Consider the following 27,736-nt stretch of genomic DNA (forward strand, 5'->3'; position numbering starts at 1 on the left):
GACTGGCTGTCAGTCACCTGGGGTGACCAGCTGGGAACTTGATGAGCTGGGCTCTTCTACACCTCTTTCTCTTCTTCTAACAGGCCAGACCAGTGATATTCTCATGGTGATGGCCAAAGTAGGAGAGGCCAACCCCGCAATGTATAAGCCCATTTTAAGTTTCTGCTTGTATTGTATATACCAAGATCCTATTTTCCATGGCAAGGAAAGGGGGATGAATTGGAGCCACCCTTATAATCTAGTATACCAAACAGCTTTCCTTTTATTTTGTGTAGAATATACCTTCCCATTTATTTAAAATTTCTGTGTACTTCTTTTAAATAACTTATAGCTAAGTGTCATTTTTTTAATGAAAACTGAAGATTCTTTGTTTTTGAATAGGCAATCTTTATACAGTTACATAAGTATGTATATATCATATATTTTTTTCTCTAGTATAATTGTATTTTTTTTTCATGGATTTAACTTTCTATATTTCTCTTTTTCATTTTTTCTTATATATATATACATTGCTGTACTTCTATGTTTTTAGTGTGTACAAAGTTACATGTACTGTTTTACATAGTACAGGGTTTAACATTTCAGGTTTCAATATCTTTTTAAAGCCACATTTAACTATATGTTAAAAATAACTGACATCTTTTGAATCCCCCAGTTAAAGAATTTTATCCACACCTACTTTTTTGATACTACTTTTAACTGAAATTCCCATCTTATTAGTATATTGACTTGTCTTAATATTTAAATATTCTTATCAAGCATTCAAATAAGAATGCCTTTTGATATTGCATTTGTTTTACCCAGTTTTTAATATTTACACTTATATTGGTGTCTAACCTATTTCTATGCTCACTTTCAATCTTTTTATACTGTGAGTTTCTGTGGATCTGGTCTTCATTAAATATAGCACTTATTTAACAATGATGATGTCGGGAACTGTACTGTGTCATTTGTGAGTGGTGCACTTAAGGGAGGATATAAAATTCTTAGGCCACAAACTTTTCCACTTATAACCTTCATTCATTACACTTTTATCTGTCTAATGTATTGCTTCGGAAGGCAAATCTGAAGTCATCAAGACTTCGTTCCTCTATTTTTAACATGGATTTTCTGCCTTGATGTTTTTAGGATATTTTTCTCTTTCATCAAAACCCAAACCAGTTTCTAGGAAGTCTCTTGATGAGTCTAATTAACTGATTTCCTCTAGATTGTGTTGAGTCTTTCAGTTTGCACACCCTGGTGTGCAATTATTTCCTTAGTTATTGTAACTGCTACCCTCTCCCTCTCCAGTTATTTCCCATTCCAGTAAAACGATGATTTTTAACTTGAATCATCATTTCCTGTCCCCAATCTTTGTTTCTCCTCCTAATTGAAATCTTTCTTCCTTTTTTATATGATTAAATGACTATTTTCTTGGGATAAATTTTTAGAAGTAGAATTATTGACATGAAGTATATTAATGATTTTGTGAATTTTTGATATATACTGGCAAATTGTTTCCCAAATCTTTTAACAAGTAAAACCTCCAGAAACAGTACAATCATATGCTCTCATAAAAAAAAAAAATTGAGGGGTGCCTGGGTGGCTCAGTAAGTTGATCAGACTCTTGATTTCAGCTCAGGTCATAGATCCCAGGGTCCTGATATCAGCCCCCTGTTGGGCTCCACGCTGAGTGTGAAGCAGCTTAAGATTCTCTCTCTCTCTCCCTCTGCCCCTTTCTCCCACTCACATGCTCTCTCTCTTTTTAGAAATAAAAACAAATGGGATTACATGCTTACTTTGAAAGAAATTACAATTCTGAGAACCTATGGAAAAGAAAATTAAAAAAGCAGCCATTGTTTCACTGCCTAGCTATGATTCTTGCTATTGATTTGGCTTAGATATTTTATTTTCTTCCCTACTTCCTTGTAGGATAGATGGATGGATAGATAGGTAGGTAGGTACATAAGATAGATAGATAGGCAGACATATAGGATGCATGCATTGATAAAAATACTATAAGATGACAGGGTGCCTGGGTGGCTAAGTTGGTTAAGTGTCTGACTCTTGATTTTAACTCAGATCATGATCTCATGGTTTGTGTGTTCAAGCCCAACATCAGGCTCTGTGCTGACAGTATGGGCCCTGCTTAAGATTCTCTCTGTTTCTTTTTCTCTCTATGTCTCTGTTCCACTTGTCCTCTTGTCCCCTCAAAATGAATAAATAAACTTAAAAAAAGTAGAAAATACTAAATGATGATATTTAAGTTGTTTTAAATTTTTGTACAATTATGCATAAACCTGTTATTAATGTCTTATATTTAATACAAATTGTTTATTTCATTAATATAAATCCTAGAAGGAAAGTGAGGAAGAATACATATTTTTAAGATTATGAATGTGTACCACATAATTTCAATTTTAAAAGGAAAGGATGTTATACCAATTTATACTCTTAGCATTCATTTATATAATTATGTGTCAAATTTACCTTCACAAGTATTAAGTATTAATATGATTTTCTTCATTTTCTTTAATTTGATAGGAAGAAACTTATACCATATTGTTTTGATTTTTTATTTGATCGCTAATTAGATAAAATATATTTTTGAATGATTATTATTCACATGTAAGTATTCTTCTGCAGAATTTCTTTTAAAGCTCACAATCAATTTATGTACTTTTACTGGTGTGAATAATACTTTCGTTACTAACAATATTAATGATTTTAGTCACAACATTGCTGTTTTGTACAGATAAATAAGAATTGTATCAAATACTATCCCAGTACTCAGCTTAACTGAATTTTTTTTCAATTTCAGAGAATAAAAGACCATGCCTTGAATTCTCTCAGCTAAACATATTGCATTCCATCAAAGACTTGTTTTCTCCCCAAATGGACATTGTTTTGATGATGTATACAAGAAACAACCCTTCCTGTGCTGAGCCACTGTTTGAGCAGAATAACTCACTTAATGTTAATTTCAACACAAGCAAGAAAACAGTCTGGATTATTCATGGATACAGACCAATGGGCTCCACTCCTAAATGGCTTCAGAACTTTCTAAAGGTTTTGTTGAATCACGAGGATCTGAATGTAATTGTAGTAGACTGGAACCGGGGTGCTACAACTTTTATTTACAACAGAGCAGTTAAAAACATCAGAAAAGTTGCTGCTACTTTGGGTACATACATTCAGATTCTTTTGGTAAGAATTTTATATATTAACGTATGTTATACAATATACAGTGTTTTATGCAATACCACAGAGTGGTAGTAAGATAAATACTTTTTTTTTCTATAAGCATTAAGAATTATTGCTTTTATATGCTACCATTTACAGCCATCTTTTCTTTGTGGAAATGGATAAATGCCATACGTAGATGTGTACTGTCTTATTTTTAGAAGAAATGTCTTAAAGACTTAGTTATTACATTTTGTCTTAAAAATCTTTTAAGATTTTTGGGGGCACCTGGTGGCTCAGTCAGTTAAGTGACTCTTAGTTTCAGCTCAGGTCATTATTTCACTGTTTGTGGCTTCAAGCCCCACATTGGGCTCTGTGCTGGCAGTGCAGAGCCTGCTTAAGATTCTGTCTTTCCCTCTCTCTCTGCCCGTCCCCTGCTCACATGCGTGCATGCCTGCACGTGCTCTCTCTCTCAAAATAAATAAATAAACTTAAAACAATCTTTTAAGATTTTTATCCTTTTGTAACTTTACCTATACTGACTTGAGGTTAAGGTAGTGATTCTCTGTGCACCAAGGAGATAAACTATATAATCATTAAGTTCTTTTCTAAGGTATGGCTAATATGTTTATAGTTAATTGAGTGTGAATTGGTAAAAGTGAGGGAAAAACATCTTAAAAATTTGCATACTTCTGCCAATCTTCGAGACCAGTCTTAATACTATTTAGATTTGTCCAGCATTTAGGTCCAGGGTTGGGATGAGTCTAACAAATTGAGGCTAATTTGGGCTTATCAGGAATTTACATCTACATTGACTATGTCAACCCATATGGCGATCAGTGTCTATTCTAGAGAGAGATGTGGTGGTGATGAGCGCTTGAGAGAAAGAAAGGTAATTTCTGGGGCATTCATGGGCTTGAAATCTGTTTTGAGTTGTGCTCAACTCAACTTGCTCAGTTGTGCTTTAAGAGACTCTCTTAAAACTAAGCAAGCATAACTGATCCAAGAAGCAGTTACATATAATGGTTAGGAGTCAGACTGGAGGAGTTCAAAGATCAAATCAATCTGTTATCCTCTGTGTGACTCTGACCAATTGTTTAATCTCTCTGCCTCATTTATTTATATATTTCAGATAATCAAACTTTATGACAATATTTTATATAAGTATAAAATGACATTAATTCTTAGCCAGGACCTGGCATAAAATAATCTGAGTAAAAATCAGGATCAGTATAATTTATACATCCCCAAGTTTGGACAAAACCAAACCATCTCTCTATAGAGAGACAGAGGAGGTAATTGATTCACCTGTTCTTATCACCTGTAAACTACATAACTGATTTTTGCTTATAGAAGTGGTCTTTTCTCTAATAAACATGTACTTCAAAGTGTTGGAAATATGATTATTAAATATAGAAATTTAGAAAGAGGCTTTATATTAAGGAAAAAAAATGAAAAGATTAATAACACTAAAGTTGACAACAATACCCCTTCAGGTTTCTGGGCATTGCTCTGAGAAATTTGAAGAAAATTAACCTGTGGCTGGAAAGCCTGGGTCTAGTTTCTCATTGGCAGTAAATGTTCCACATCTTTCTCCAAGCCATCAAATGTGTCACTCTGCTGAATGGACCATAACCTGCTTTCTGAGAGTGTGGTGGGAGAAACTTTCCCTCCTTGTTAGCTCCCTAGTGGCCCTCCAGGGCTAAGACTCTAAGAAGTGCTCAAAACTTGGGCTTGGAAGATCAGATTCCATCACTCTCCAGCTTGTGGATTTGGGAAATCACTTAAAATCCATGAGTCTCATTTTATCATCTCTGAAATGAGAATGATAATTCACACTGTTCCAGTCTTCCTAGGGATTTTGACACAATGTGATCAGATAAAACAAGGAGGCAGATTAGTATATATTTTGGAGTTAAATAGGCCTGGACTTGAAGTCCATCTTTTTCCCTTACAGTAATAAGTATATTTGGCTTTGGGCAACTCATTATCAAACTATTCATTCAACACTTAATATGTGCTCTTAATAACTTTGGGCAATAGGATAAAAATAAATAACTCGTAGGACTAGTGTGAATATGAGATTTACAAAACACTTATTCAAGTTAATGTGAATATGATAGTTATAAAACACTTATTCAAGTTAAGTACCTGTTAATGTCTACTACTATTATTACAAAATTATTTATTAATTAATGTATTATTTTGCATATACTATTTTAGATAATAGATAACAAAGGTTTTTAAAAGCTTAATGTTATTACTAAAAATATATTGAGAAAAATCAGATATCTTATGGAAAAATTTGAACAACAATATGTTGTTTTGAAATTATAAAATCCCATTCTCTATCTCCCAGAAATGTATTAAACCAGAAAAAAAATAGTGAATACTATCATATTGATGCACAAGGCATAATTTGTGATTTCTGAAATGAAAATCATAACACTTCATTTTCAATTGCAGAACCATGGAGCGACTCTTGATAATTTTCATTTCATAGGTATGAGCTTAGGGGCTCATGTTAGTGGATTTGTTGGAAAGATATTTCAAGGTCAACTTGGAAGAATAACAGGTAAAATATTTTTGATAAAATTAGTGTTTTAGCATAATTTTAACCATGAGAAATTACTTTATTTACAAGTTAACAGGCACAATAGTTAAACAGTAAAAATGATGCACATTTTTTTCTATATTATATTCAATGCTCGCCTTTGTTTTAGTTAGATTCTAAAGTCTTCTTTCTTGTTTAGTTCTAAGCAGTGTTGAAGTGCTCATATAGAAGTGGGAGGAAGATCAATTTCTGCAGCTCCATGTGAATTTTAAGAACCTATTATTGTAATAATCCAGAGAAAAGCTTGACTCATTAAATATAAAACTTTTTTCTTTTTTTATATTAAATATAATTTATTGTCAAATGGGTTTCCATACAACACCCAGTGCTCATCCCAACAGGTGCCCTCCTCAATGCCCACCACCCACTTTCCCCTCTCTTCCACCCCCCATCAACCCTCAGTTTGTTCTTAGTATTTAAGAGTCTCTTATGGTTTGCCTCCTTCCCTCTGTAACTCTTTTTTTATAAAACTTTTTTCATGTATTAACTAAATATATACCCATGTATTTAATTTTCATTAACATATTTCAGTTCTTTTAAAAATTTTACTTGAACATCAGAAGAGAGAATCAGGAGTTGACAACCAGGCTTGAGGGAGTCTAGATCCTGATTCCTCTCATATTTTCCTTCACAGAGTTCTTGCATGCAGAAAGTTTAGTAGCCAAATAATGCTGACGTGGATTTTCATGCTTCCTTTTGGGAATGGTGGTGATTTTAGAACCAGAAAGTTAGTATCCTTCCCCAACCAATTTAGCTTAAAAAAAAAAAGGTTTATTATTTGAGAGAGAGAGAGAGAGAGAAAGCATGAGAAGAAGGGCAGAGAGAAAGGGAGACTGAGAATCCCAAGCAGGTTCCACACTGTCAGTGTGGAACCCAAACCATGACCTGAGCTGAAATCAAGAGTCAGACACCTAGGTGCCCTATAGTCAGGTTACTCAAGTGCCCTATAGTTGTTTTTTTAAAACAATTATTGAGATATGTGTCTGTAGAAGATTTATAATGATTTTGAGTGTTAATAAAAGTAATAGAGTATTAAGTGAAGCAAAGGGGGAGGGGAGAGGTGAATAAATTGCATAAGTAAGAGCTTTACAAACTTTAAGTATACCTTTCTTACTTTGATCAGTTTTAGTAATATCCCTGTTATACAGATACGAAAACAGGTTAACTGAATGAATGTAGGAAGGTCAAAAAGTTCTTAACAGCTAAGCCAGGATTTATGCAAAGCTTTCTAGCAACCAAAGCCTATTTCTCTTTCAACCATCACAGTAATCCTACTTTATGTTAAAGTGTGTTTATTCACACATTAGTCCAGTTTGAATGGCTCCACATGTCAAGCAATCATCAGGGTTTAAAATTCCAGCAAGTGTAGTAGTTCTACATCAGAATTATTTATGAAAAGAGAAGTTTCTGCCTCATTCAATCAAGTGGGCTAAATACACTAGGGAAAATAGAAGGGTTTGGGATGAGCAACATTATATTTTAGTTTAAAAAGTCTCTTTTTTGAGATGAGTGTATCTCCCATTGCACAGATGTTCTCAAGGTGTTGAATTTTACCTCTTTGCCCCTTTTTGACAGTTGCCAGTAGGTCATGAGCCTAGAATTTCTATGTAGAATTTCACATGCACCAGAAATAATATCTATATTCCATGGAACTTTTAATACATTTTTCTCTTCTTGTGTGTATATGGGAAGCTTTTGGTGGAAAATAAATGATAACATAATAATAATTATGTTTTATACCCCACCACAAATTGTATTTGGCACTTAAAATTCATTTTAGAACTGCAGATAGATCTGGGATGAACTAGTAAGGCATGAAGTTCAAGATAGGACCAGGCTATTACTCATTCCCCTTCCCCTCCAGGAAAAGTAGTAGTTACTTATTAACTATAAAAATACTACCAGTTTATCTCTAAGTACTTCTTAAATAAAAATGCTAAAAAAAAAACCCTACAATATTTTGTTGAGGCATTTCTAGTGTGGCTTAACACTAGATTGTTGGTAAACTCGGAAGATTGGTATAAATTATTCAGATAATGAAGATATTTGCTATTCATCCAATTTCATTTATATTTAGATTAGTTTTTAGACAAGTTTAAAGCTGTATAGACTTATGTTTATAATATAATAATGCAAACATATGATCTAATAAACACTATAGGAGAAGTTGCTTAATTGATTGATAGTTTCTTTCTTGAATTTCAGGTCTTGACCCAGCTGGGCCAAAGTTCTCTGGACAGCCATGTGATCTCAGATTAGATTACACTGATGCAAAGTTTGTGGATGTCATCCATTCTGATATCAATGGTAACAATGTAGGATTTATTGCTTAATTACTTGAAAATGAAAAGGAGATGTAGACATTGGGATGCGGAGAACATAAAAGGAGGAAGATTAGTGGATAAAGTGATGATGAGTCTGTAATTATAAAATGATTATGTTTCCCACAAGTGGTATTTCTTGGAGTTAGTGATATCCTATGGTGTTAACATGGCACTTTTTGCCTTCAGTTTACCTCCTTCAGGTTTCAAGACCTGTCCTATCATCCTAAAAAGCGGAAATTTGATTAAAAAATACTTCATCTTGTTCATGCTATTGACAATTTTGATTTGATCACAAATTCTCCCATGCTTAATGTTCCTGATGTATTTAGGTTACCATTCTCCGCTCATTTTCTTGCTGTGATATCTATCAACTAGAAATGAAAACAGCATTTCAGGCACAGGTAAAGAATACCTTCCCCTAAGGTAGAGAAATAATTTCTCTATTGTTTTTAATTATCTTCCTGAAAATGTCAAATATGCTATTGATAGTTTGGTCCAGAATGCTTTGGACAGGCACTTTCAAGGAATAAGTTAGATGGCCCTAAGCCCTTTTCTGATTTGGAATTGATGATACTAATATTTATTGAGCACTTCCTATATACTTCAGGCAGTGTTTTAAATGTTTTATGTGAATTAATTATGGCATTCTCCTAAGTTCCCATGAGATAAGTAAATGTCATCTCTTTTTTACTTATGGGGAAGCTAGAGTCAAAGTCACAAGGCCAGTAAGCGGCAGAGCCACTTTCAAATTTCAAAATTCCAATTTTTTGAAATTTCAAATTTCAAAATTTCAAAAAATTTGAAATCTTTTGATTCCAGAGCCTGCCTTCACCAGTTTCTTGCTCTGATTAGCTGATAATTTACATGTGTTGTCACTGTGGGCATGGGGAGGTTATGGTGCTACCATGGAGAAAGGAGGAAGTGATGCAAAGACTATTCTGATTCTCCTATTTCCTCAGGTTACTTTTCTCTTTGGTCCAGGTAATTTATTTGCTCCCATAGTCCTCTAAATTGTCTTCATGGTGATCCATACCAGTGCCTTTGCAAGAGATACAAATGCTATAAATGCCATAGATGACAATTTCTCAATATCAATGCCTGGACTAACTCTATATGGGTACAGTTTTGCTTCTAAAGTGGAATCTGAGTTCACCTATATCTCACAGGGAGTCAGTGCCTAAGGTTCACAGTTCTAGTGTGATACCTCAACCTCTCAAGTCTTCCTTATCTCTAGCTCTTATATCAGCTTAGCATTCCCACACATGATACACCTACTGCCCAATTGCTCTGCAGTTCTTTGTCTGAGCTCTTCTTTCTGAAATCCCAACTTCAGCTCTGCCTATGGCCTTGGAATTAGCTCTTCCTACTTTTTATTTTATTTTTATTTTTTGGATTTTCCTAATAAACTGTTTTGTATTGTCTTTCATTCTCAACATCTTTTGATGACCCAACCTATCAGATCTAACTTACCACTAAATGCCACATTGTTTTGGCACCTTTGGTTGATCTTTTCATGACCATCACAAATGAGGGACACAGAATTTTGATGCTGCATATCCACCTGTCTCAAGGAATTTCTGAATGAGATATTTGGGGTCAGTACATATCTGACAGATTAATTCTTCCTTGAATACTATTCAGAGTGCATCTTTTACTTACCAATAGGTTTTGTCCTTATTCAGTTGTATATGTTAAAAAATCTATGTCGCCTTCCAAAATTGTGAATTAGGTAATTTGGGCTAATATTCCTGCTGGGATATCAGGGAAAACTTACCAGTCCAACATCTAGAAAAATTCTAGAAGTGAACTGGCGATTTGGAGTCACTTTTCTCATAGTAGGTTCTCTGATGCAGAGGTATCAGAAATATTTTTGAAACCCATACATGAAGCTTGTAAAACATCTCATTTTTATCTTCTTTCCATGGAATGAAGGAAATATAGAATGCTTAAATTTTATATATCACTCTCCATGTTAATATATTCTTTGAGAGAAAAAATAGAACAAAGAGAGAAGACACAATATCAATAATAAACAGGAGATAGTGTTACAGATGCTACAGGTATTAAAATGACTGTATTATGATATAATGAACAATATTATGCAGAAATGAAAATATATGATTATATGGTATGATATATAAAATAGAAAAATTTTATGAAGAAGAAAAAGCATTTACCAAACTAACAAATTAAGAGAGAAAATTTGGTTCTATAATTATTAATGAAATAGAAACTGTAATTTAAAAATCCCAGGGTGCCTGGGTGGCTCAGTCAGTTAAGCATCTGACTTCGGCTCAGGTCACGATCTCGTAGTTCATGAGTTAGAGCCCCACATCAGGTTCTGTGCTGACAGCTCAGAACCTGGAGCCTGCTTCAGATTGTGTGTGTCCCTCTCTCTCTGCCCCTCCCCCATTCACACTCTGTCTCTCTCTCTCTGTGTCTCACAAAAAATAAATAAATGTTTAAAAAAAAATTAAAAAGTAAAAAAAATGTAGGAAACTGTTTACAACCTTTTTAAAAAGACTTCATAAATTTAATGTCAAAACTTGAGACAGACATTACAGAAAAGAAAATTTGTGGACATTTTCTATTATAACCATGGATACAAAAATTCTACATAAAACATCACACTAGTAAACCAATTCAGCAACATATAAAAATGGATAATGAATCATACCCAATTTGGATTATTATAAGAAAGCAAGTTTATAATAAAAGCATACATAAAAGGATACATGAATATGGGTCAATTTTTATATGGGAAAATATAAATTGTAATGTTTTGGGAGGCATCCTTAGAAGCTAAAGATTAGCAAAAAAATTATTTTATTAAAAGGTAGTTATTATTATTGTAGGAAAAGGAGAAGCTGGTGATTAGATAAGAACACTGTAGGGGTTTCCAGGTGCTATATGTTGACATTGGTGTGGTAGCTAATTGACTATTTCCCTGATAGTAATTAATCCATAGCTTTATGTTTTCTTCATATATGTATTATAAACTATAATAAAAAGAAAATTTAAAAAGCCATATATGCTTTTCCTATACTTCCTCAAATGAAGGAAATGAATGACCTAAATGACCAAACTGCTCATCTTCCTCCATCTGATAAAGGGAAAATGACATCAGGGGCTGTTTGTTAAGTTAATATAAATGTCTTTTGCTTCTCTTTGATCCCTGAGGAGTCTTCTTGGCTTGATTCTACTTTAGTAGAAGATTGGAGAAAATGATGGCTCCAACCTGGAACCCCTATTCTTGGAACTCCATGTTGAGTTCAGACATAAGGAAATTAAAGGTCTCCAAAATCATTGGCCTTTTTGTTTTTTGGGGCCATATTTAGGAAATTGCAGGCAGTTGATGGAATATAAAGAGGCTATCAAACCCTCACCACTGTTACAGTCAAATCACACTTATGCTTCCCAATTCTAAGGAGTTCCAATGAATTCACCCAAATTGTTCTTTGCTGGGGTGCCTAGGTGGCTCTGTTGGTTAAGCATCCGACTTCGGCTCAGGGCATGATCTTGTGGTTCATGAGCTCTGTGTGGACAGCTAAAACCCTGGAGCCTGCTTAGGGAGCCTGCTTCAGATTTGGTGTCTCCCTGTCTCTCTCTGTCCCTCCCCCACTCACATCGTCTGTCTGTCTCTGTCTCTGTCTCTCTCAGAAATAAATAAACATTAAAAGAAGGAAAAAAAAAAAAGAAAAAAAAATGTTCTTTGCCTTTCCTTACACATTGAATCCCCTCCCCGATATTGCACATGCCCAGTGTTCTTAGGCTCTGGTAATAAATACCTCACTAATGGTTATCTTGTTCTGTTACATACCAGAACTAAATCATGTTGCTGCATCTTAATCTTGACTGTCAGCCGCAAGTATTTACTTTGTTATATAAATCTATTGCCGATCACTTTTAAGAGTTTATTATGTTGTAGGAAATTTGTAGTCCCTAAGCCAAAGCCCAGCAGGCTTACTTGGCAGCAAGATTTTCATTTCTAATCATAGTCCTGAGTATTCTGAACTTGTTACCCTCTTTCATTCCTATGACTTCCCCAAGTTATAGATCCCATATTGGTAATCATGGACTCAGAATTTGTAATTCTCCAGTGCCTTGAGGATCTACAGATATACAAAAGCCCTTAAATCATAGCTACAGGTTTATGTCACTCTGGCCCAGTTTGTTCCAGCTGAAGCAGCATCTTTAGATTTTTCCAGTTAGTGAATCTAGTACCAAGTCTTAGGCCTTATTATCCAGGGTACAAGCAAATCATCACACTGGCTTAAAAGGTCCTGTATGACTTGGCTTCATTCTTTCCAGTGCTCCCTCATCCACGTTGTACTCCAGCTAGCCTGGCTTCTTTGAATACTTTAGGTACGCTCACATAGTTTTCTGCTGGGCTCACTGTCTTACATCTTTCACATTTTGTGTGACTCTACCTCCTCAATGGGAATTTCCCTAACCAAACTGTTTGAAAGAGCAACCTGCCACCCTCACTAGGCACTAACTGTACTCTTGTTCTACTTGTGTTTTCTCTACAGCCCTTATTATTATCTGGCATACTATATTCTTACTTGTTTATTAGGTCTTTCTCTCACTAAAATTTAATTTCCACCAAAAAAAAAAGGATTTTTTCTCTCTTTTTCTTTTTTACTTGCATATTCATAGCACAAAGAACTGTGATGGGCATAGTAAATTGGTGACTGATAAATATGTTAAATTAATGACATAATTTTCATGAGGAGTTAATTTGAGGCATTAAAGTGCGTCTTTTTAAAAATAGCATGTATTTTATTTTCAATTCAAACTGTAGGAGTCACTTTCAATGGAATTTATAGGAGATGCTATTTGTACAAGTGTTGCTGACCTGATTATGTTCACTTTGTGATTCTCGAGTGCTTTTCTTCTCAGGTTTAGGCATTAATGAACCTTTGGGACATATAGATTTTTATGCAAATGGAGGAAAAAAGCAACCTGGCTGTCCTAAATCCATTTTTGCAGGTATACCAATAATATTTTTGAATGAATTACAGATGATTCAAAATGATGAAAGAAAATCAGTTTACTTTTTTCCCTCTTAATCTATGGGCAAGATTTTGATCACTGTTGCTCATGATTAATGAGAGTCATTGGTGAAGAATGGTTTAATTGGATTTTTATTGGTTCATAAAGTTGACCAGTAGATATACCATTTGGTCATGATGAAACCTATTACATTAGTTTCAACAGTTGTATTTCATTATTTTAAACATTAGGAGAAGTTCTGAGTTATTGAAGAAGCAATCTGGGCAAAGTATCACATAACATGAGTTTGGTTCCAGGACTTAATCTTTACCATCACTGTAGTATTGTACAAACACAGATTCATAATCTCTTGCACTTGGTTGTTACATAAATAGCCAAACAGCTGCTCCAGGTGTGGAGTTTGGCTCAGTTCAGAGCCATAGGAAGCATCTACAGTGACACCTGGTCAAGTAACATATGGCCAAAGCCCACTGTAGCTAGAGAAGTTTGATCAAAGGTTATAAGGATATGAGAAGTTGAGGAAAGAAAGGTACATAATGAAGTTCTAATGTTACCTGGTTTCATAATCATCTCTGACATTAAATAGAAATATTAGGGGTGAGGGATTAGAAGAGAACCATGTGTACATAGCCATTAAGTGTTGTGGCACTGTGCTTGTAGTGTGTCAGATTATTGAAATTAAACACGTTTTTCCCCTGTGGTAATTATTACTTTAGAAAAATGCCTTTTAAATCTCCTGTAAAAGCATACTGAATTTACATTTTCAATGGTACTACCTCTAGCTGCTTGAGTTAAAACGGCACAATGTGGTCAGGCAACATTTCAATATTCACAAGTGCATGGTATTGAGTAGAACTTAACCTTTAATTTTTTCTCTAATTTGCTTGAACTTGGTTTAATACATCTGCAGTTCTTTTGCTTGTTTTTTGTTTTTTGTTTTTTAACACTTAAGGCGTTGCATTTATTAAATGCAGTCACCAGAGAGCCGTTTACTTGTTCATGGCATCTTTGGAAACAACCTGCAATTTTATTTCATTTCCTTGTCCTTCACACAAAGATTTCCATGCTGGTTCATGTGTGGACTGTGACAACTTCAAGGAAAAATCATGTCCTAGGCTAGGTAAGTGAGATTGGTATGTTGACTATAAGATTTTGTGGAAAATGAATAACATAATTGTTAGTATTTTTTGCTGGAAGCTTTTTATTTACTTACGAACGTGTTAGCATTTTATGGAAAAATTGCCTGTGGAACAACCAGACACAAGAGTTTATTTCCTACTAAGTATTTTATCAGGTATTTAGTGAGAGAAGTTTAATCAACTGCCTTTCTATGCTCAGTGTAGTATACAGATCTGGTGGTCTCATGAGGATCTTTGTTCTTGCTTTGCAGAGGACTCTCACTATTTATCATCCGTGTATATTTCCATTAAAGAAAGAGACTGCTTGCTTGCTTTCTTTCTTTCTTTCTTTCTTTCTTTCTTTCTTTCTTTTTTTGAGAGTTGTGCATTCTTAGTGGCATTGAGGGTTTTTATTTTTATGGAAAGCTTTAGGAGCAAGTGGAGAGGTATAAACCATTGTTAGCTTTTCATTTGCTATTAGCAAGTAGACATGAATCATACATGGTTCACACCTTCCAAATTGATAAAACTTGGCAAGAGCAGTTAAGTATTCCAACTTTCGATAACTACAGCCTGCTGGTGGGAAATTATAGAGAAAAATGAATCCACATAAAAATAGAACGTAAGAGCTGGAAAGAATCTCAGAGGTTGTTTGTTCAGGATTTTCCAAAGACATTACCAACCCCCAGGCATGTTATGAGCATGTAAACATCTGATCAGTGTCATGATCAGGATCTGCCAGAAATGTTTCCAGAGCCAAAGGGGCTCTATTAAATGGGAAGCAATTACAAAGGCTGAATTAAAAAGCTTCCTGCAGTTTTCTTCAGCAGGAGGTTTATACTAACATGCATAGAGAATTGCTAGGAGAGACAGGCAATATGCAGGCTTTGTCAGACTTATTTTCTTGTAGACCTCTTCTGTCCAGAAAACATCCTGTGGGATTCCTTTTCTTCAGACCTCATGTTGGGGATTGCTTTTCTGGTTTCATTGCTCTTCCATATAAATGAGAAAATTGTGACCCGGTGTGAGCATAAGTATTATGTAAGGACACAAGTGAGAGCTAGAGTTAAAATCCTTAATTCTCAATTCAGTGTTCTTTCTACCTTGTTCACATTTCAAATTCAGAGGTAGAAAGTGGAAAGAGACAAATACATGAAGTGGGAAGCATTTTCAATATGTATGTGTGTGTGATAATATTTCAAATTTAGTAATAATGTATATATTGGAAATATCCATATTATATACATAATATATAGTGTATATAGATGCTATCTACACTTCATGTATTATATATAATGTACAGACATATATACTGTATCTCTTTGAATGTGTATTTGTAGGAGAATTGGGGGGTGTACTCATGGAACTAAATTCTGTGTTTATTTTATCTAATAATTTTATTCTGCTATATTTACTAAAAAGATACAAATAAAATTCTTAATTTATGATATATTAGTAAAGACTGCTACAAATGGACTGTAGCCATATAGAGTATTCTAACCTCTGATAAGATTTCCAGGCAGTAGATTTGCTTGTGAATCTTTAATTTGAAGTATCATGTAATTAAAATAAATATAATGTAAAATTATTTGAAAAGTCATTTTTAAGTTATAAAGATCCTGAACTATAATTATAATAATTATTATAATACATTGATCCTTTAGTTCCTTTAGTGATTTGAAAGCTTTGTGTGCTATTTGCTTGAAGTCTAGTTTCTAATGTTTTCTTTCTCAAATCTCAGGTTATCAAGCTGAGCTATGGAAAGATGTTTTAAAAGAAAGAAAAGAAAAAAGATTTCTCAGGACCACTGTGTTTTTGGATACTACTGCCACAAAACCATTCTGCAGTAAGTTAACATTTTCAACAAATGAACAAATAATTAGTTTTATATACTAATTTATATATTCTCCAAAATGTTCTTTTACCCACTCCAATTTCATCATGTAATTTCAAGGAACTCTGAAATTTGTTGGAGCCAAATTCAAATAAGGACTTGATATTTTAGATAGAATGAACATATGCTTTGGGCAATATTTTCCCAAAGAAACAATAAAGTCTGTTTGTTCTTTTCCTCCAAATTTGCCTGATTATCCTTCCCACCTTTAGAGTTATGTCAACATATACCAGATTATAGAGTTCAAGACATCTGTCTACACTATTAATATCCTTTGGGAACTGAACCTAAACTATATAAATACAAAATGTATAAGTAAATAATAACCTCCCCTATATATTTAGAGGCAAGAGAAAATTCAATGAACAAGAGAGAATCTCTTAGAAATATAATAAATAATTAGACTTATGAGGAGCTATTTTAAATTTTATTCTGTTTAAAGATGAAAAGCTGGTAGTTGTTTATAAATAAAGGAAAATCCTATTATAAGAAGAATCTTACGAGAAGTTTCAAGTCACTGCCATTGACTTTAGTTACTAATGGATAAGTACTTAAAATCGATTCTCGTATTTAAAGGTATTTTGGGGGCTCCTGAGTGGCTGTCAGTTAAGCATCCAACTTTGGCTCAGGTCATGATCTCGCAGTTTGTGAGTTTGAGCCCTGCCTTGGGCTCTGTGCTGACAGCTCAGAGCCTGGAGCCTGCTTCAGATTCTGTGTCTCCCTCTCTTTCTCTCTCTGCCCCTCCCCTGCTCGCACTCTTTTTCTCTCTCTCTCTAAAAAATAAATAAACATTTAAAAAATAAATAAAAAATAAAAGTATTTTTAGGGCTGTTAGTGTTAATATTTTGCAGACACAGTTGCTATCAATTTTAAGATATTATAATTTTTAAAATATTTTAAAATAATTTTTAAAATATTAGTGTTATATTGTACCATTTGGAATTAGGCCTATTATTTAATTAAAATTTTTACTAAATTAAATTTAGATTCAAATGATATAAGAAATACAGAGAGCTCCTGTGTACACTTTATCCAGTTTTCCTCAATGTTAATATTTTGCAACATAATATAATTATAATATAATATCACCACCAGGATATTCATATTTCCCCAGGCACTCCTCTGTGTGTGTGTGTGTGTGTGTGTGTGTGTGTGTGTGTGTGTGTGTAGTTCTGTACAATTTAATCATACGTTTAAGGCTAGTATCTGTCACTACAGTGAAGATCGTGAACAGTTCCATCACCACAAGGATCCTTTGGGTGATACTTTTATAACCACATATACCATCCTGTCCTGCTTTTCTAAAATTTTGTCATTTTGCTCTTAATGAGAGAGAACAAACTGAGGGTTGATGGAGGGAGGTGCATGTGGGATGGGCTAGGTGAGTGATGGGTATTAAGGAGGACACTTGTGATGAGCACTGGGTGTTGTATATAAGTGGTGAATCACTGAATTCTCCTGAAACCAATATTGCCCTGTATGTTAACTAACTAAAGTTTAAATTTAAAAAAAAGAAAAAAAAAGAAGATACAATAAAAAATAAATAAAATTTTGTCATTTTGAAAATGTTACATAAAGGGACTCATTCAGTATGTGACCTTTTAATTGCCTCTTTTTTTTTTTCACTCAGCATTCTCTGGAGGTTTAGCCATCATTCCTTTTTATTGCTGAGTAGTATTCCATGGTATATATGTACTACAGCTGGTTGAATTGTTCATCTCTTGAAGGACACGAGGGATATTTTTAATTTTGGCTTTATGAATAAAGCTATGAACACTTATATACAAGTTTTTGTGTGAATTTAAGTTTTTATTTCTCCAAAGGCCTAAGAAATGCACTTGCTAGGTCAGAAGATAATTAACTTTATAAGAAATTGACCAAGTGTTTTTCAGAGTGCTGTATCATTTTGCAATCCCCTCAGCAAAGTATGAGTGATCCAATTTCTCTGATTTCTTACTAATAATTGGTGTTGTCATTATTTAAAAAATTATTCATTCTAATAGGTGGATAGTGATGCCATATTGTGGTTTTAATTTTTGTTACCCTGATGGTTTATAATAATGAATATCTTTTCTGTATATCCTCTTTGGTGAAACGTGTGTTCATATCCTTTGCTTATTTCTTAACTGGATATTTTATTTTATTTTATTTTATTTTATTTTATTTTATTTTATTTTATTTATTTTTATTTTATTTTATATTATTTATTGTTTTTTATATTTTACATCCAAATTAGTTAGCATATAGTGCAACAATGATTTCAGGAGTAGATTCCTTAGTGCCCCTTACCCATTTAACCCATCCCCCCTCCCACAACCCCTCCAGTAACCCTCAGTTTGTTCTCCATATTTATGAGTCACTTCTGTTTTGTCCCCCTCCCTGTTTTTATATTATTTTTGTTTCCCTTCCCTTATGTTCATCTGTTTTGTCTCTTAAAGTCCTCATATGAGTGAAGTCATATGATATTTGTCTTTCTCTGACTAATTTCACTTAGCGTAATACCCTCCAGTTCCATCCACGTAGTTGCAAATGGCAAGATTTCATTCTTTTTAATGGCCGAGTAATACTCCATTGTATATATGTATACCACTTCTTCTTTATCCATTCATCCACCCATCGATGGACATTTGGGCTCTTTTCATACTTTGGCTATTGTTGATAGTGCTGCTATAAACATGGGGGTGCATGTGTCCCTCCAAAACAGCACACCTGCATCCCGTGGGTAAATGCCTAGTAGTGCAATTGCTGGGTCCTAGGGTAGGTCTATTTTTAGTTTTTTGAGGAACCTCCATACTGTTTTCCAGAGTGGCTGTGCGAGCTTGCATTCCCACCAACAATGCAAAAGAGATCCTCTTCCTCTGCATCCTTGCCAACATCTGTTGTTGCCTGAGCTGTTACTGTTAGCCATTCTGACAAGTGTAAGGTGGTATCTCATTGTGGTTTTGATTTGTATTTCCTTGATGATGAGTGATGTTGGGCATTTTTTCATGTGTCAGTTGGCCATCTGGATGTCTGCTTTGGAGAAGTGTCTATTCATGTCTTTTGCCCATTTCCTCACTGGATTATTTGTTTTTTGGGTGTTGAGTTTGATAAGTTCTTTATAGATTTTGGATACTAACCCTTTATCTGATATGTCGTTTGCAAATATCATCTCCCATCATGTCAGTTGCCTTTTAGTTTTGCTGATTGTTTCCTTTGCTGTGCAGAAGCTTTTATTTTGATGAGGTCCCAATAGTTCATTTTTGCTTTTGTTTACCTTGCCTCTGGAGACGTGTTGAGTAAGAAGTTGCTGCGGCCAAGGTCAAAAGGTTTTTTTCTGCTTTCTCCCTGAGGATTTTGATGGCTTCCTGTCTTACATTTAGGTCTTTCATCCATTTTGAGTTTATTTTTGTGTATGGTGTCAGAAAGTTGTACAGTTTCATTTTTCTGCATGTCGCTGTCCAGTTTTCCCAGCACCACTTGAAGAGACTGTCTTTATTCTATTGGATATTCTTTTCTGCTTTGTCAAAGATTAGTTGTCCATACGTTTGTGGGTCCATTTCTTGGTTCTGTATTCTGATCCATTGATCTGAGTATCTGTTTTTGTGCCAGTACCATACTGTCTTCATGATTACAGCCTTGTAGTACAGCTTGAAGTCTGGGATTGTGAGGCCTTCTGCTTTGGTTTTCTTTTTCAAGATGGCTTTGGCTATTTGGGGTCTTTTCTGGTTCCATACAAATTTTAGGATTATTTGTTCTAGCTCTGTGAAGACTTCTGGTATTATTTAGATAGGGATTGCATTGAATATGTAGATTGCTTTGGGTAGTATTGACATTTTAACAATATTTGTTCTTCCTATCCAGGAGCATGGAATCTTTTTCCATTTTTTTGTGTCTTCTTCAATTTCTTTCATAAGCTTTCTATAGCTTTCAGTGTATAGATTTTTCATCTCTTTGGTTAGATTTATTCCTAGGTATTTTATGGTTTTTAATGCAATTGTAAATGGGATCTATTCTTTGATTTCTCTTTCTGTTGCTTCATTGTTGGTGTATAGGAATGCAACTAATTTCTGTTCATTGATTTTATATCCTGCAGCGTTGCTGAATTCATGAATCAGTTCTATGAGTTTTTGGTGGAATCTTTAGGGTTTTCCATATAGAGTATCATGTCATCTGCGAAGAGTGATAGTTTGACCTCCTCCTGGCCGATTTGGATGCCTTTTATTTCTTTGTGTTGTCTGATTGCAGAGGCTTCCAATACTATGTTGAATAACAGTGGCGAGAGTGGACATCCCCATCTTGTTCGTGACCTTAGGGGGACAGCTCTCAGTTTTTCCCCATTGAGGATGATATTAGCATTGGGTCATTCATATATGGCTTTTATGATCTCTAAGTATGCTCCTTCTATCCCTACTTTCTTGAGGGTTTTTATCAAGAAAGCATGCTGTATTTCGTCAAATGCTTTCTCTGCATCTATTGAGAGGATCATATTGTTCTTATCCTTTCTTTTATTGATGTGATCAATCACGTTAATTGTTTTGTGGATATTGAACCAGCCCTGCATCCCAGGTATAAAGCCCACTTGGTTGTGGTGAATAATGTTTTTAATGTATTATTGGAGTCGGTTGGCTGATATCTTGTTGAGGATTTTTGCATCCATGTTCATCAGGGAAATTGGTCTATAGTTCTCCTTTTTAGTGGGGTATCTGTATGGTTTTAGAATCAAGGTAATGCTGGCTTCATAGAAACAGTTTGGAAGTTTTCCTTCCATTTCTATTTTTTGGAACAGCTTCAAGAGAATAGGTGTTAACTCTTCCTTAAATGTTTGGTAGAATTACGCTGTAAAGCCATCCAGCCCTGGACTCTTGTTTTTTTGGCAGATTTTTTATTACTAATTCGATTTCCTTACTGGTTATGGTCTGTTCAAATTTGCTATTTCTTCCTGTTTCAGTTTTGGTAGTGTATATGTTTCTAGGAATTTGTCCATTTCTTCCAGATTGCCCATTTTATTGACATATAATTTCTCATAATATTCTCTAATTATTGTTTTTATTTCTTTTGTGTTGGTTGTGATCTCTCCTCTTTCATTCTTGATTTCATTTATTTGGGTGATTTCCTTTTTCTTTTTGATCAGACTGGCTAGTGGTTTATCAATTTTGTTAATTCTTTCAAAGAATTAACATTGACCTGTTCTACTGTTTTCTTGGTTTCGTTAGCATTAGTTTCTGCTCTAATCTTTATTATTTCCTGTCTTCTGCTTGTTTGGGGTTTTATTTGCTGTTCTTTTTCCAGTTCTTTAAGGCGTAAGGGTAGGTTGTGTATCTGAGATCTTCCTTCTTTAGAAAGTCCTGGATTGCTATATACTTTCCTCTTATGACTGCCTTTGCTGTGTCCCAGAGATTTTGATTGTGGTGTTATCATTTTTATTGGCTTCCATATACTTTTTAATTTCCTCTTTAACTGCTTGGTTAGCCCATTCATTCTTTAGTAGGATGTTGTTGAGTCTTCAAGTATTTGTTACCTTTCCACATTTTTTCTTGTGGTTGATTTCGAGTTTCATAGCGTTGTGGTCTGAAAATATGCATGGTATGATCTCGATCTTTTTATACTTACTGAGGGCTGTTGTGTCCCAGCATGTGGTCTATTCTGGAGAACGTTCCATGTGCACTGGAAAAGAATGTGTATTCTGCTGCTTTAGGATGAAATGCTCTGAATATATCTGTTAAGTCAATCTGGTCCAGTGTGTCATTCAAAGCCATTGTTTCCTTGTTGATTTTCTGATTAGATGATCTGTCCATTGCTGTGAGTGGGGTTTTGAAGTCTCCTACTATTATGGTATTACTATTGATGAGTTTCTTTATGTTTGTGGTTAATTGATTTATATATTTGGGTGCTTTCACATTTGGCACATAAATGTTTATGATTGTTAGGTCCTCTTGGTGAATACATCCCTTGATTATGATACAGTGCCCTTCTGCATTTCTTGATACAGTCTTTACTTTAAAGTCTAGATTGTCTGATACAAGTATGGCTACTCTGGCTTTCTTTTTTTTTTTTTTTTTTTAATTTTTTTTTTTTAACGTTTATTTGTTTTTGAGACAGAGAGAGACACAGCATGAACGGGGGGAGGGGGGACAGAGAGAGAGGGAGACACAGAATCGGAAGCAAGCTCCAGGCTCTGAGCCGTCAGCCCAGAGCCCGACGCGGGGCTTGAACTCACGGACCGCGAGATTGTGACCTGAGCTGAAGTCGGACGTTTAACCGACTGAGCCACCCAGGCGCCCTCTGGCTTTCTTTTGTTGACTATAAGCATGATAGATGGTTCTCCATCCCCTTATTTTCAACCTAAAGGTGTCTTTAGGTCTAAAGTGGGTCTCTTGTAAACAAATGTATCTTGTTTTCTTATCTATTCTGTTACCCTATGTCTTTTAATTGGAGCATTGAGTCCATTGACATTTAATGGGTGAGTACTGAAATATATGAATTTATTGCCATTATGATGCTTAGAGTTTCTGGTGGTGTTCCCTGGTCCTTTCTAATCTTTGTCGCTTTTGGTATTTATTTATTTGTTTATTTATTTATAATTTCATCTTTTTTCCTCTCAGAGAGTTCCCCTTAAAATTTCTTGCAGGGCTGGTTTAGTGGTCACAAACTCCTTTAATTTTTGTTTGTCTGGGAAACTTTTTATCTCCTTCTATTTTGAATGACAGCGTTGCTGGATAAAGAATTCTTGGCTGCATATTTTTCTGATTCAACACATTAAATATATCCTGCCACTCCTTTCTGGCCTGCTAAGTTTCTCTGGATAGGTCTGCTGCACACCTGATTGGTCTTCCCTTGTAGGTTAGGGAGTTTTTTCCCCTTGTTGCTTTCATGATTCTCTTCTTTCCTGAGTATTTTGTGAATTTGACTATGATGTGCTTTGTTGATGGTCGGTTTTTGTTGACTCTAATGGGGGTCCTCTTTGCTTACTGGATTTTGATGTCTGTATCTTTCCCCAGGTTAGGAAAGTTTTCTGCTATGTTTTGCTCACATAACCCTTCTACCCCTATTTCTCTCTCTTTCTCTTCTGGGACCCCTATGATTCTGATGTTGTACATTTTTAATGAGTAACTGATTTGTCTAATTCTTAAATCATGCTCTTTTGCCTTAATGTCCCTCTTTTTTCTGCTTCATAATTCTCCATAATTTTGTCCTCTATATCACTGATTCTCTGTTCTGCCTCATCCATCCTTGCCCCTGAGGCATCCACCCATGATTGCGGCTCAGGTGTAGCATTTTTTATTTCATCCTGACTAGTTTTTACTTCTTTTATCTCTGCAGAAAGGGATTCTAATCTATTTTGAACTCCAGCTAGTATTCTTATTATCATGATTCTGAATTCTGGTTCAGATATCTTGCTTGTATCTGTGTTGGTTAAATCCCTTGCTGTCGTTTCTTCGTCCTCTTTTCTTTTGGGGTGAATTCCTTCGTTTTGTCATTTTGAAGGGAGAAAATGAATTAATGAGGTAGAAAAATTAAAATTAAAAAATATTAAAATTAAAAAATTAAAAACACACTCATACAAAAATCGAATAAATGATGCTAGATCCTGGGTGTGTTTTGGTTTCGGTGTTGAAAGTTTGAGAATTTGAAAAAAATGAAAATACTGAAATAGACTAAAATGAAATGATGGAAGTAAAATAGAATTTGAAAAAAATTACACAAAAGTAAAGAATATAGTAGAAAAAATTAAAGAAATATATTTTTTAATAGAAATTAAAAATAAAAACTTTTTTCTCTTTCTGTATTCAAGAAAAAGAGGTGAAAAAAAGAAAAAAAAGAAAATTGAATAGATGGACCTGCTAACAGATTGAAATAGTACTTAAATTACTTCATTTCCCCCTAGAAGTCAGACTATGAAGCACTTTATAGTACATATACTGAGCAAGTGGTGACACTTGTGTTCTTGAAGAGCTTGGTCAGCCCAGTTGGTCGGGGCTTAGTGTAATGGCTCCCTTATCCACTAGATGGCACTGCTAGCCTACTGGGGTGGATTGTTGTGGCACTTGTAGGTGCATATGCGCATGTGTGGGAGCAGTGAAAATGGTATCACCCAGCTACTCGGTCTCTAGTATTGGAACTCTTTTCTCCCCAATCAGCAATCGTGCACCCGTCCTTCATCTTCAGCTTCTGTCCACTCGCCACTTCCACACCATCAGTGACCAGACCCCAGGCAGCACCTCCCTCCAGAGTTTTGTCTCAGATGCCACTGCCTTCCCCATCCCCCCACTTCTGAGGTACTGTGGCTTTGACCTGCTCCGCCCCTCTGCAGAGGGTCTCACAGAGCAATAGTCGGGTGCCGGCCACACCCAGGAATGCTTGCGGGATCATGCTGCTGCCGATGCCCACTAACTGCGGCTGGGTGCTAGCCCGCCCCAGAAAAAGTTCGTGAGACAGTGTAGCAGCAGCACCTCAGGGGTCTGGAAAATAATAACACACATCTGGCACCAGGCTTCACCCCTAATGACTTTGTTCCAGCACCAGTGAATGTGGCCCTTCTCTGGGGTCTGCTGGGCATAGGTGGCCTCACAGCCTCTAACAAACGTCCTTCCAGCAGTGGAACCGCTTCTCTCCAGCAGTGGAACCGCTTCTCCCCTTGTAGCCCGAGAACCTGTCGGACCCCACTCTGCTCCTGGGGATTCACCCTTTCCACCAGACCACTGCCAGGTATTGAGCTGCAGAGTTGCAGACTGTGATCCCCTTGTTTACAGTCTTAATGGAATTTAAACGCTCTCCTTTCTCCTTTCTCCCTTTTTAGTTCAGTCCCTGCAGCTGTTTCCAATTTTCCACTTTCTCTCCAGCTGCTTTTAGGGAGGGGTGCTTTCCCCTTATTCTCCCCCACCATGTCTGTCCTCTCTCTGCATGCAAAAGCAGTTCCCTGCCCTCCATGTTTTCTCTCTCCCCAAGTTCACCTCTCCGTGCCACGTACCTGCTGAATTCTGTGGTTCAGGTTGTGTAGATTGTTGTGTTAATCCTCAGATTAGGTTTCTAGGTGTGCAGGATGGTTTAGTGTTGGTCTGGCTGTATTTCATGGATGTGAGACACACAAAAACTTTCCATGCTGTTTCACCATCTTGGCTCCTCCTCCCAGTTTTCTGAAGTTTAGTTATGAGATGACATGGTGAGGATTTGTTTAGTATCCTGTTTACGTTCACTCAGCTTCTTGAATCTTCATGTTAGTTTCCTTCACCAAATTTAGAAAGTCCTCAGCCATCAGCCATCATTTCTTTGAATACTCTTTCAGCCTCACTCTCCTTTCTCTCTTTTTGATATGATGATAGCACAGAAATTACATCTTTTGTTTTAGTCCCACAAGTGTCTCAGGCCCTGTTAATTTTTCCCCCCTAAATCTCTTTTCTCTACATTGCTGAGATTGAGTGCCAAATTGATCTGTCTTCAGATTCACTGATTTCTATCCTTTATCATCCACTCTACCGTCAGGCACATGCAATGAGTTATATATACATTACTGTAGTTTTTACTTATGTAATTTCTACTTTCTTTTCCAGTTTCTATTTTTTTGCTCAGATTTTTCTATTCATTTTTTTCAAGAAACTGACTTTGAAGCATTTTTATAATGGCTTCTTTAAAATCCTTGTCAGATAATCCTAGCATCTGATTCATCTCAGTGTTGGCATCAATTGATTTCCTTTCTCACCAAAGTTGTGATTGTCTTTGTTCTTGGTATAATGGGCAATTTTCAATAATGTTTTGAGCATTTTGTCTATTATGTTGGAATTTGAGTCCTATTTAAATCTTTTATTTTGAGCAGGCAGCTATTGTTTAGATTTTAGCTTTATTCTGAGACTATGGCTTCTTAGATGTATAAAAGTTCAGGATTTTTATAGTTGCCTGGTGACTTCCTTCTTTTTTTCTTTGTACATAAAATTGCCTCCTGATTTTATCTGATTCTATCACAACAATTTGTCTCATAGACCCCTTGAATCTGTGTCTTCTTTTCCATCTTGAATATTATGTTCTATAGTATTTTATTTCACTTGTTGTTTAACAATTAGTATTTATTATGGATGCTATTACATCAAATACTCTATTTACCAGTTGTTTTTCTACATTTTATCTGGCCTTCTTCTCCCTCCCCTACTTCTTCCTTTTGGGTTTAACTTCTATCTTACTGAGCTCCTTTACTTAGCATCATGCCTCCTGTGCATGGAAGCTGATATGCATCCTCTGTCTCCATGCTAAATCTAGTTCCCAGGTCGTGTAGGGATCCAGGGCTTCAGTCCTCCTTATGTTTTGCCTTTATTTTCTCTTCCTTTCTGCCTTGTGATATTTTCCCTGCCTTCATCTGAGCTTGGTTTTGTATTTAATTTATGGATTGTACAGTCATCATTTCCATGTACTTGTAACATGAGATGGGCTTTTTCTGTGACATCTTAATATGTCACACTACCAGAAATCATCTGAGAGAGTCTGAACACCTACTTTTCTGGGTGAGGTGAAACAAAGTCTTTTGTCTAAAGCTGGGGAGTCACTTCAGAGTAAGAAGTGGTTCTTCAGTCTCTTGTGTTAGAATTTCTTGAGGTCCAGTGGTAAATAAATTATCTTATTTAAGGTGGTACTAAGTAAGCATCAGGCATAAAACAAGAAGTTACTCTTGTCTGTTCAGTAGCAACATTTAACACCTAGCCTGCATGGTTTTACTACATGTATTTCTCACAAGATAATTTCATACATTCCATGTTCTGTTTTTATATGTTTTCTTCTAAGAAATAGTTCACAGTACAGGGAATAGTGTCTACCTCCCTTATATAAAGTATGATGGAGATGGACTGTACATTCTAGTCCATAAGTTACAATATCACAACAGGATTGGGATAGAACTAAAAGAATGGGTATTGCCTTACCCTGGATTGCAGCCAAATGTAGCCCACTTGGCTGTTATTGGTACTATGGAATGGGCATCTAAGCAATAATAGCATTGTGCTTGAAATATAGGAGGAAGAGTGGATATTGATGTTAGTTGGTAAAAGGGGTAGATGTAGTGCATACTTAAAAATATTTCTTTGATGTGAATTTAAATCTTCCCTCTGGGTATTTTCTGTCCAGATGTGTTACTATTTTCTCATCATAGAAATGAAAGTGTCTTAAACTTGCTTTCTTAGCTAATCTTCTAGCTCATGTTTGGAAGTGGTAGCAATGGGATCTTGAAGCAGTCTGTCCTGTGATTTTGGGGCAGTGTTTCTGGCTGAGCCTTGTTCTCTGGCCCTGAATGATTGTTTGAGCTACATATTCCTTAATAAATTCTTCTGTGCAAAAAAAAATCTCACAGGGAGTCAGAACTTTCTCTATAGTTCAGACAACACTGAGTATGGGGGTGAGTTCAGTATCCTTGCCTCTGAAATATGTATCAATTTTTAGCTGGGCATTTTTTTCTTCCTCTTTTATTTTTTTAAATTTAAATCCAAGTTATTTAACATTTTATGTAGTAATGGTTTCAGAAGTAGAATTTAGTGATTCATCATTTACATTTAACCCTCAGTGCTCATCCTGATAACTGCCCTCCGTAATGCCTGTCACCCATTTAGCTCATCCTCTCACCCCATACCCCTTCAGCAACCCTCAGTTA

At 35.4% G+C, this 27,736-nt stretch overlaps 1 protein-coding gene across 9 annotated transcripts in view; it reads left to right on the plus strand.

The window, feature by feature from the left end:
• LIPI (lipase I) overlaps window positions 1–27,736 on the plus strand; it is a 75,246-nt gene that overhangs the window by 20,653 nt on the left and 26,857 nt on the right. For 8 of the 9 annotated variants that reach the window (XR_006193007.1, XR_006193008.1, XR_006193010.1 and 5 more), the window contains exons 3-8: window positions 2,801–3,186; window positions 5,629–5,737; window positions 7,982–8,083; window positions 13,003–13,092; window positions 14,069–14,236; window positions 15,976–16,080. Coding sequence is in view for 5 of the 9 variants with exons in the window: in XM_042903143.1 (XP_042759077.1) it covers window positions 2,875–3,186; window positions 5,629–5,737; window positions 7,982–8,083; window positions 13,003–13,092; window positions 14,069–14,236; window positions 15,976–16,080 (886 nt within the window). In the remaining 4 variants the exon portion in view is untranslated. The remainder of the gene's footprint in view (window positions 1–2,800; window positions 3,187–5,628; window positions 5,738–7,981; window positions 8,084–13,002; window positions 13,093–14,068; window positions 14,237–15,975; window positions 16,081–27,736) is intronic. The other variant, XM_042903145.1, reaches the window with a different exon arrangement.

Source organism: Panthera leo, chromosome C2 (genome assembly GCF_018350215.1).
Source record: "Panthera leo isolate Ple1 chromosome C2, P.leo_Ple1_pat1.1, whole genome shotgun sequence".
NCBI classification, from domain to species: Eukaryota; Metazoa; Chordata; class Mammalia; order Carnivora; family Felidae; genus Panthera; species Panthera leo.